Source organism: Zosterops lateralis (assembly GCF_965231275.1).
Source record: "Zosterops lateralis genome assembly, chromosome: 26".
NCBI classification, from domain to species: Eukaryota; Metazoa; Chordata; class Aves; order Passeriformes; family Zosteropidae; genus Zosterops; species Zosterops lateralis.
In genome coordinates this window covers 1,932,434-1,941,614 of record NC_139786.1, presented here as the reverse complement: position 1 = coordinate 1,941,614, position 9,181 = coordinate 1,932,434, and the positions used below count along the sequence as shown (strand labels likewise).

Genomic DNA, 9,181 nt, shown 5'->3' with positions numbered 1-9,181 from the left:
TGGGGTGTCTCTGGATAACCCTGTGATGGTGGAAGTGAGGGCTGTTTTGGGGTGTCTCTGGATAACCCTGTGATGGTGGAAGTGAGGGCTGTTTTGGGGTGTCTCTGGATAACCCTGTTTGTGCTGTTTGTGTCTGGGCTCAGCCCTGTGCTCGGTGGGACCCTGAGGGGCAGCTGCTTTGGCAGAGCTCTCGCCCTGACCTCCAGCTCCTCTCCCCTTTCCTCGATGGGATCTCTTAAGCTGGAGGAAATAAAGCCACCAGAGTTTGCCCTTTCCCAGGATGAGCTGTTTAGACTGAGGAAGGACATTGCTCACAGATAATTCATGTTCCCCTAAAGCCCCCCAGAGTGGTGACAGCTCTGGTTCACCTTTACCCTCCCATCCTTTCCCCAGGTGATGTTCCCATCTGCAGTATCCTGCTCCTCTTCCCTTCCCAGCCTGCAGGGATCTGTTCAGCCTGTGCCACCCCTGGGCTCTGCCCAGCATGGTCCAGGCACAGGCAGCAAGCTCTGCCTGTCAGTGATCATGAGCTCCTCCAGCTCTGTGCATGAGGCCCTGGCAGGCTCACAAGTGGCAACTTCTGCCTGGGCAACATTTTTTGGGGGGAGCTAAAGAGGGTGCAGAGAAAAAAGTGGGGCTAAAGAACTGACTGAAATGAACAGGGGTGTTCATTATGCTGATGATGGAGAGGGGATCCCCAGTGTCTCCCCAGCAACTCCTGTGTGGACACGACCCTGTCCCAGAGTGTTTTACCCCAAGAAACATTTAACTGAGGGAGGTACAAGGCTGGAAGTGCAGGGAAAGTCTGGGATGGGAGTGTGGGCTGGCTCAGTGAGGCAGGTGAGGGCTGTGTGAGGTTCAGGGGCACCCCCACACCATGGGATTGCAATGTGAGGCCAGGAGAAGTGACAAGCTGGAAAAGGGACATCCTGAACCCAGCACTGAGCTCCCAGGGGCTGTGAGGCTGAGCTACAGAGCTGAGTCCCTGACATATTTGTGCCATATACGGCCACGGGGACAGTCCCACGGGGCTCTCTGGAGAACACAGGGCCAAAAAAGGCAGCGGGGAGCGCAGAGCAGGCTCGCAGGTGGGATTTATCTCGGGGTTTATCTCGGGATTTATCTCGCAGTCCCCGCAGCCTCTCCCGGCCGGACGGACGGGCCGGTGCTGCCCTCGCGTGGCCGCGGGCGGTACTGCACAGCGCCCCAGGCCGGGTTTCCCAAAATCCCCCAAATTCCCCCCAAATCCTCCACTCCCTCCACTCCCAGCGCCTCTGGAGAGCGAGGAGAGAGGGAAAGGAGATCCAGCTTGTCCGTGTGGTGGCAAATCTCCCCATCTTGCCTCTATCACGATGGAAAACCAGGATGCAGAGGGATGGGGGGTCTGCCCAAAGCCAGCAGTGAGAGCAGGCAAGGGGAGGTGTGACCCCCCTCCCCAGGCAGCGCAGGGGTGGGAATGGCCTCATTCTGCTTCATCGCAGGGGTCTCCATCCTCCTCCTCCTCCTCTGGGTCTGTGATCCCCGCGGCAGAGCGTGCCATGGCCTTCATCCAGCGTTGTTTCAGCTCCTCAGTGTCGGCCACGAAGGTGAACACCTGCCTCGACTGCACCAGCTGGAAGAGGTGCCGGGACTCGCTCTGGGGCATGTCCCGCACCTGGTAACCCAGCAGGGGGATGGAGGTGTGGGCTCGGACGTCCTGCCAAGGAGAGAGACAGTGGTGGGAGGCAGGGGATGGGCACAGCAGGATGAGATGTCCCCTGAGCACAGCGGGATGTCCCCTGGGCACAGCAGGATGTCCCCTGGGAACAGAGGGATGGGATGTCCCCTGGGCACAGTGAGATGTCCCCTGGGCACAGCGAAATGTCCCCCGGGCACAGTGGGATGGGATTGTCCCCTGGGCACAGCAGGATGTCCCCTGGGCACAGAGGGATGGGATGTCCCCTGGGCACAGTGCGATGGGATTGTCCCCTGGGCACAGCAGGATGTCCCCTGGGCACAGCGGGATGGGATGTCCCCTGGACACAGCAGGATGTCCCCTGGGGGTGCATTCGAGCCAAACCTCACCTGGGGGGCTGCATAGATGTAGAGCACCAGGGGATCATCCTGGGGGATCACAAACCAGCCCCGTGTGCTCCCCTTGCCGTTCTTGTCCAGCAGCTGCAGGGGACTGCAGAGCAAACTCCTGCTTGATACCTCTGCAGCTCCTTTCTGCCAAGAAATACCCCAACAAATCCCTCAGTACCCAGTGCAGGTGGTAGAAAGGGCACTGAGCTGAGATAATTTCCTGAGGAATTCCCTGCCCACGCCAGAAAACCCCCCAAAGGAGAGGCAGGTGAGGGGCTGTCCTTGCTATGACAGTGGTGCTGACATCCTGCGGTGAAGGGAGCCCTGGGTGCTTGGTCCCAAGGGGCACAAGCGAGGGAGCTGCACTTCTGCATGCAACACATGCAACACATGCAACACATGCAACACATGCACCTTCTGACTCCCACCCCTCCCGCTGCGGCTGCAGGGCCAGGCTGGGCCAGCCAGGCTGGAGACCAACCAGGGTGGGTGATGGCAGCGCTCAGAGGGGATGGGGAGGGCAGAGCTCACCTCCAGGATCCCTTTGTGCTTCCCCTCGCGGTCCTCGAGCACCGTGTGGCCGGTGAGGAAGATGAAACACTCCTGGCAGACGCGGTTTGGGCGGTTCCCATCGTACTGCAGCCCGGCCTTGTAGTCGGAGCAGCGAGCACAAACCACCTGCAGGGACACTCGTGACACTGGGGCAGGGCTGGGGGACCCAGGGACAGCCCCATGAGGAGCTGAGGGGCAGGAGCACCCCCTAAGCTTAGGAAAGGGGTACAGGGTGTAGGGAGAGGTGCACTCCTGGCCCAGCAGGCAGCTGAGCAGGGCAGGAGGGAGGGAAGGGGGCACTCACATATCCACAGGCTCGGCAGTGGTGCCGGCGGCGGGTGATGGCGTTGAAGGGCTCCTTGCAGCGCATGCACATTGTCACCAGATTGTCCCGCACCCACTGCGGGGCCCGCCGGCCCAGCTCCTCTGTCTGGGGTGGGACACCATAGTCTGGGTGATCCCAGCTCCTCTGTCCTCACCCCTTCCCTTCCTCAGCCTCCCCCCAGGTCTGTTTAGCTTGGGAAACTGAGGAACAGCAAGGTGTGTCCTCCCGAGCAGCTGGAGGCAGGTGGGGCACAGGGAGAGCAGGAGGGTTACCTTCAGTGCAGGGGTGTCCAGTCCATGCACTGCTGTCTTAAAAGTCTCACTCCTCTTCTCCTTCCTGTCAATGGCATCTTGGAAGGCCTGGAGGGGAAGGCAGGGCTGGAGGGGCACTGGGGGTGCCCTGACCCAGGGGACCAGCTGAGCCCCCCCTCTCCCAGCACTCAGCGTTACCTTGATCCAGGCATCCATCTCCTCCTCAGACCTGGGTACAAAAAGGAGGTGGATGAGCTGTTGTCCCTCCTCCCTGAGGGTCTGCATGGTGTCACCCCTCCCCTTACCTGGCCTGGAGCTCCAGCGTCCGCTGCTTTCCCGAGACCAGGAAGGTGTGAGGGAACTCAGTGTCCTTCAGCTCCCGCACCTGTGGGGCACCAGAGAAAGGATGTGGAGCTGAACCCACTTCCAGCACACCTGGACCTTTCTCCATGACGTGGGGCACAGGGCTGTCCCTTAGCACAAGCCCTTCAGCCCCTCTGATCCCACACAGGCACAAGAATTCACTGGCTTTTCCCAGGATCACAGTACCACCCCTGGTTCCAGATCCTCCCTCTCTCCCGAGGAAGTTCAGGCAGCAGCCACACCCCAGAGCAGAGGCTTTTGGAGGAGCCAGGGGCTGGGGGAAGCACCAAGACAAGGTGCCTGTCTGACCTTCATGCCCTCCACATCCATGCGGAGGTGGACCTGGAACTCGGCGCCCACCTGGATCACCTTGGGCACGCAGTACAGCAGCATGTTGTTGAACTGGGAGGGGAGAAGAGGGTGGGTTGGAGCCCAGCACAGCCTGCTTTGAGCTGTGGGCTTCCCTGGGGTCCTTTACTCCTCACACCTGAGCTGGTCCTTGGGAAGAATCCCACCTAAAACTTGGGTGTTTCTCCCTCAGCCCCCTCCCACCCTGCAAAGGTGAAGCATCTCCTGGGGCTGCCACACCCAGGGATCAGCAGATTCTCAACTGTGTCCAGCACAGGGTCAACCCTGCCCACCCCCAGCTCTGAATTCATCCCCTCTGTGCCAAGGTGACCCAGGAACACCCTGGCCAGGCTGTGCTGCCCCCTCTCCCCGCTCCCATCTCATCAGCTCCCTCTCCTTGCCCCAGGCATCCCAGCTCCCACCAGGAACAGGTACTTCTCCGATGTGCTGTTGTTGCGGGTGGAGATTTTTTGGATTGGTCCCTCCTTGATCAGCTCGTTGGAGGGATCCACGATGTCATCCTCGAGGCCCAGCCTCTGATAGACCACCCAGAGGTTCTGCAGCCGTTCCTGGGGGAGGCAGAGCGGCCTGGTTTTGTGGGGTGCTGAGCAGCCACAACCTTGTCACTGCTGGCTCCCCTCCATGCCCACCTCCCAGCCAGTGGGAGAGGTGGCACAGCTCTCTCAGCCCAGACTGATTTTTGGGAGCAGCCCCCAGCTTTGTCCAGCTGGCCACATCCCATCTGCTTCTACAGATGTCACTTCCCCAGGCTCGGGATGCTGGGGTTGAGCATTAAGAGCAGGGTCTAAGCTCCAGAGCTGAACCCACAGGGCTCTTGTTCCCTTCAGGAGGACTGTACTGTGAGCTGCAAAGCATTTCCAGCTGGGACAGGGCCTCACCATCTCGGCAATAGCTGCATTGGAGTGCTTGGCCACCATAAAAATCATCTCCAGGGCCTCTGCAATGAGAACAGACAGGCTGGAGGTGAAACACCTGCTCTGGAGCTGTGGGAGGAAGCTTCTGGCTCTGTTTTTCATGGATGCATGTGAGTAGCAGCTGCTGCCTTTCTGTGAACAACCCAAGTGGCCCTGAAATGCTGTGCAGGAGTTTGGGTACAGCTGGACTGCACATGGAGGGGTTTTGGAGGGACAGACAGCCCACTCCTGTATCCCTCCATCCCAGCAGGACTGCAACTGTGTTATCCCCGGGGGTCTGAAAGCTCCCCCAGCTGCTACAGGTCTCTTTAGGGTATGCTGTGGACACCTGACACACCATCCTTCCCCTCCCCAGCCCCTGAAAAGGCAGATTAATCCCTCTCCCTGCCAGAAAAGGTTCAGACTGAGAGGTTTATCCGGGAGCACAGGGCAGCTGGTGAGTGACTTTCATTCTGGTACCCATGTACAACACCAGGGGTTGTTATTTCCCTACAAACCCAGCCTGCCCTCCCCACCGTGGAGACCCAGAGCCCTCACTCTCAGCATCGCCCCTGTCGGGGGATTGGGGCGGCAGTTTCCGGACATAATCCTTCAGGAGGAGCTCGTAGCGTGGGATCCTCTGCACAGGTTCCAGCATGTGGTGCTGCAGCGTCAGGTTAGCACAGACCTTCCTCCTCTGGGCGGAGAGAGGAACAGTGACCAAGGCAGCTCCCACTCTGCTGTTTCCCCATTCCCAGGAGATTTTGGGAGCTCTGCTGAGATTCCCCCACCCTGCCTTTACCTGGATGTCAGCAATGAGCTCCTGGAAAGGGGGAGATTTCTCTGACCAGGCAGTGATGAGCTCCACGGCCTTGTCGAAGTTCTTCACATACTCCCCATACATCTTGAGGAAGGGTGCAAGTTTCTGGATCACATCCCCAATGCGGGGGTTGTGGTTCCTGCAGGAGGGAACCACAGACCAGCAGCTTCCCCTCTCTGTCAGGGCGGGCAGACAGCGAGGGATGGACTGAAGGACCACGGTGGAGGACTGAGGTTTTTTCCCTGCTGCAACCTGCTACAGAATGTCCCCACCTTGTAGCCAGCCTGGGTTTTTCATACCCAGGCACACCCTCAAACCACCTGAGATGTCACCCCACTTTCCATGCTCTGATCTGAGCGGTTTAAGGAAGTATTTTCCAGCACAAGACATTTGGAGCAAAACAAGCTGAGCTCTGGTCCTGGTGGGAGCCTGAATTCAGTGCTGGTCCCCCATTCTGGCCAAGGCACTCAGGTGTCCTGCCCTCCCCTTCTGTCCAGTCCAGCTCACCAATCCTCCATGCGCTTCCGCAGCTCTGGCAGGAAGAACTCAGCATGGAACTGGTAGATGGAGGAGATGTTGGAAAAGATCATTTTCACCACCTCCTCTGGGACCGTCTTCCCAGTTTTGGCTTCTTTCATCAGCTCTGTATAGAATACCTGGGAGAAAGAAGGGTGAACAAAAAGGGCCAGGGAGATGCTTGAGGATCCCATTTCCTCTCTGAGACTGGCACATCACCCAGGCCTGACTGTGCTGGAGGGAAATCCCAACTCCATGAGGAGAGAGGAATGGAAGACTTTGCTGGGACAAGGGTGCTTCCCTTGGGTGTAGAAAAGGCAAAAGCCAGACCCAATCTTTGGCTGTAAAGAGCAGTAGACCACATGTTTCTCATTTTTTACAGCTTCAATCTCTCCAAAATCCCCTTGCACTGGGTCCCTCCACTCCCCAGTTCACCTGGTCAAGGAGGTGGAGGCGGTTGACATAAGCCTGCTCTGTCTCCAGCAGCTCCAGTGCAATTTTCTTTTCCTCTGGTTCCTGTGTGGGGAGCAGGGCTCAGTCTCATGGGCACAGATGAGACTCTGAGGCAGCCACCAGCCTCTGGAGCTCACCTGGCTGCCAGGCTCCAGGCCTGGGCCCTGTGGCCTCCTCCAGTCATCCTCACAGATTTTGGACCGCAGAGAACGGAGGCATTTGAAGCTGAGTCCACGCCGACCTTGCTGATCCTTCTCCTCCTCATTCTCTCCTCTGCTCAGGGAGCGGCTCCGGCTGTCAGGGAATGTTGGAAGCTGTTGGGGCTGGCTGCCTGTCCGCTTGTCCCTCTGGGCAGATTTGCTGTCCTTGTGATCAGCTCAGCCATTCCCCCAGCACAGCCCCCAGGTGCAGCTTAAAGCCACCAAAAGGGACAAGAGCAGCAACTGCCCAGTGCTGACACTGCTCTGCTCCTACAGCACAAACATCCTCTGCATCCTCCACGCCACCAGGATCCAGCCTCTCGTCTCCCAGTGCTCTCTGCTGCTGTGCCCAGTCCCTCTCCTGCTCTAGAAAAGCAGGATCCTGCTGTTTATCCCACCCACAGCTCTGGCTTTCTGCCTGCTGCCACCACGGAGAAAAGCAGGGAGAAGCCTGAGAGCCAAGAGCAGGCCATGTGTGGGTGGTTTTGCAGACAGGTTGTTTTCTGGTGGTGTTCTCTCTTCCCTTTTCTGGCAAAGACAAAGGAAACAGGTCCAGAGCAGGCAGGAGGGAGAAGCCAGGCCATGAAGGTGACAGCAAGAGACTTGTCAGTCATCCAAAGCTGGTCCCTGCAGGAAACTGCTCTGGGCAGAAACTGGAAAGACATCCACTGTTGGCCTGCAGACAGCAGTGGGATGGATAGGACGGGAAAGACACAAAGAAACTGGACATCAAACTGCAAAATTGAGGACAGGAGGTGACTTGAGGGGCAGAGACTCATCTGAAGAGGATGTCAGCTCCATCCCATGCTTGGGATGTCTGTGAGCTCAGGAGTGCACCCACAGCCATGCACAAATCCCCTCCTGTCCAAGGGGGCTGGCAGAACTCTTCAAAGACAAAGAGGCTTTTTTCATCTCTCCCAGGGCCTCCCAAATCTCTGTCACCCTAAAGCCACAACTGAGTCCCAACAGAGAACTTCTCTGTTTCTGTTTATGCTGACTTAGGCCAAACCATTGTCTGTTCCAAAACACTCTGCTCATTCCCAGGTTCCCCAGCTTCCTCTGAAAGTCCCAAGTTACTTTTATTTCCTCTAAATCAAACTCACACTCCAGGCCAAACAACAAACACATTGCAGCAGTGACATGGGGGCAGTTCAAACATTGCAGTGGTTCCAACACATCACTGTGGGATAACGGGGACAACCACAAAGTCTGGGGAAAAGCACACAGCAGAGATGCAGGAGTTCCTGGAATGAAAGGAAATCTCGTGCCTGAACATCTTCAGGAATTGCTGCAAAACTCACCTGCACAACCACCCAGCCTCTCCAAGGCTCAATGAGAGCATCTCATGGTACTAGGAATGGCAGGATTCCACATCTTGATCCAACAGATGGAGAAACTGAGGCACATAACTCACCTGAAGCCTCAGAATTACTTTTACACCAGAGCCAGGGCAGATCCCCTCACTCAGACCCCAGCACAGGCTGTCTGAGGGAGCTCACACTCCAAGGGAAGGAGCTGTCTTATGAAAGGAATTCTCTCTCTCCCTTAACATAATGATTTATGTTTCCTTTCCTAGGAGCCACATCTCTGCAAACAACTGGACAGTCCGAGGCTGGGACCCTCCCAGACACCCAGGCAGTTAATTCCCAGTGAAAACCCCTGACAACATATTTGCAAACTATGATTCCTTTCCCCAGCAGCAGCAGGATGCACCAGCCAGGCTGAGTGTGGGGGAATGGGCTGCCACAGCCTAACCCTGAGCCAGGCAGAACCACTCACACCCCACTGAGGTTTTCAGATTTCTGCTCATGACCCAGAGCAGGAGGAAGACACTGAGGCAGACCCGAGAGGTGAAGAATTGCAAATCACCTTTTCAGCTTCTCCACAGGCTCCAAACCACCTCACAGTGGGTTTCTTCCTTCCCAAACCCACTCCACGTGGAGCCCTAACACACCCTCAGCACCCAGAGCCCTCCTGCCTTACCAGTGCTCTTCAAACACAGCCACCAGCTTCACCACACTTTGCTGATTATCCACCTTTCCCTCCATGGCATGGACTGGGAGCAGGTCCTGGGTGTCCAGGAGCTGCAGGGGCAGCTCCTTCCTCTGTCCTCCTCTCTGCTCTGAAGTGTTTTTGGTTGCAGTTTGGGAACAAGGATTTGCAGGAGGCAAAGCGCACTCGCTGCCCTCTCCGTGGTAGCAGAGCTTGTGTTTTGGTTGGCCTCAAAAGGGAAGGGAAAGAGGAAGTACAGCAGTTTGTGGGTAGGAGAAATAGTGAGAAAACACTGGGAATGGCTTCGGTTTGGGAGGGATCAGAGTGGTGGCACAGCCAAGGCCAGAGCAGGTTTGGTGCAGGGCAGGTTTGGTGCAGGGCAG

At 57.4% G+C, this 9,181-nt stretch overlaps 1 protein-coding gene across 1 annotated transcript; it reads right to left on the bottom strand.

The window, feature by feature from the left end:
* Positions 1-1,178: 1,178 nt before the first annotated feature.
* On the bottom strand, positions 1,179-8,962 carry FGD2 (FYVE, RhoGEF and PH domain containing 2). The gene is made up of 16 exons (XM_083878264.1): positions 8,790-8,962; positions 6,744-6,900; positions 6,589-6,669; positions 6,145-6,293; positions 5,620-5,776; positions 5,376-5,514; positions 4,803-4,861; positions 4,326-4,472; positions 3,865-3,957; positions 3,498-3,577; positions 3,391-3,421; positions 3,214-3,300; positions 2,921-3,046; positions 2,596-2,742; positions 2,065-2,208; positions 1,179-1,696 (listed from the first exon to the last, which is right to left on the bottom strand). Exons 1-16 carry the CDS (start codon positions 8,852-8,854, stop codon positions 1,463-1,465), a joined length of 1,896 nt encoding a protein of 631 aa, XP_083734390.1. The 5' UTR covers positions 8,855-8,962; the 3' UTR covers positions 1,179-1,462.
* Between the last annotated feature and the right edge of the window lie 219 nt (positions 8,963-9,181).

Coding starts and splice junctions, on each gene's coding strand:
- FGD2 (XM_083878264.1), bottom strand. CDS start 8,854: ATGGAGGGAAAGGTGGATAATCAGCAAAGTGTGGTGAAGCTGGTGGCT. Junction 3,958..4,325: donor CGGAGAAGTACCTGTTCCTG/GTGGGAGCTGGG, acceptor CTCCCCTCCCAG/TTCAACAACATGCTGCTGTA. Junction 2,209..2,595: donor AGCACAAAGGGATCCTGGAG/GTGAGCTCTGCC, acceptor ATTTCTTGGCAG/AAAGGAGCTGCAGAGGTATC.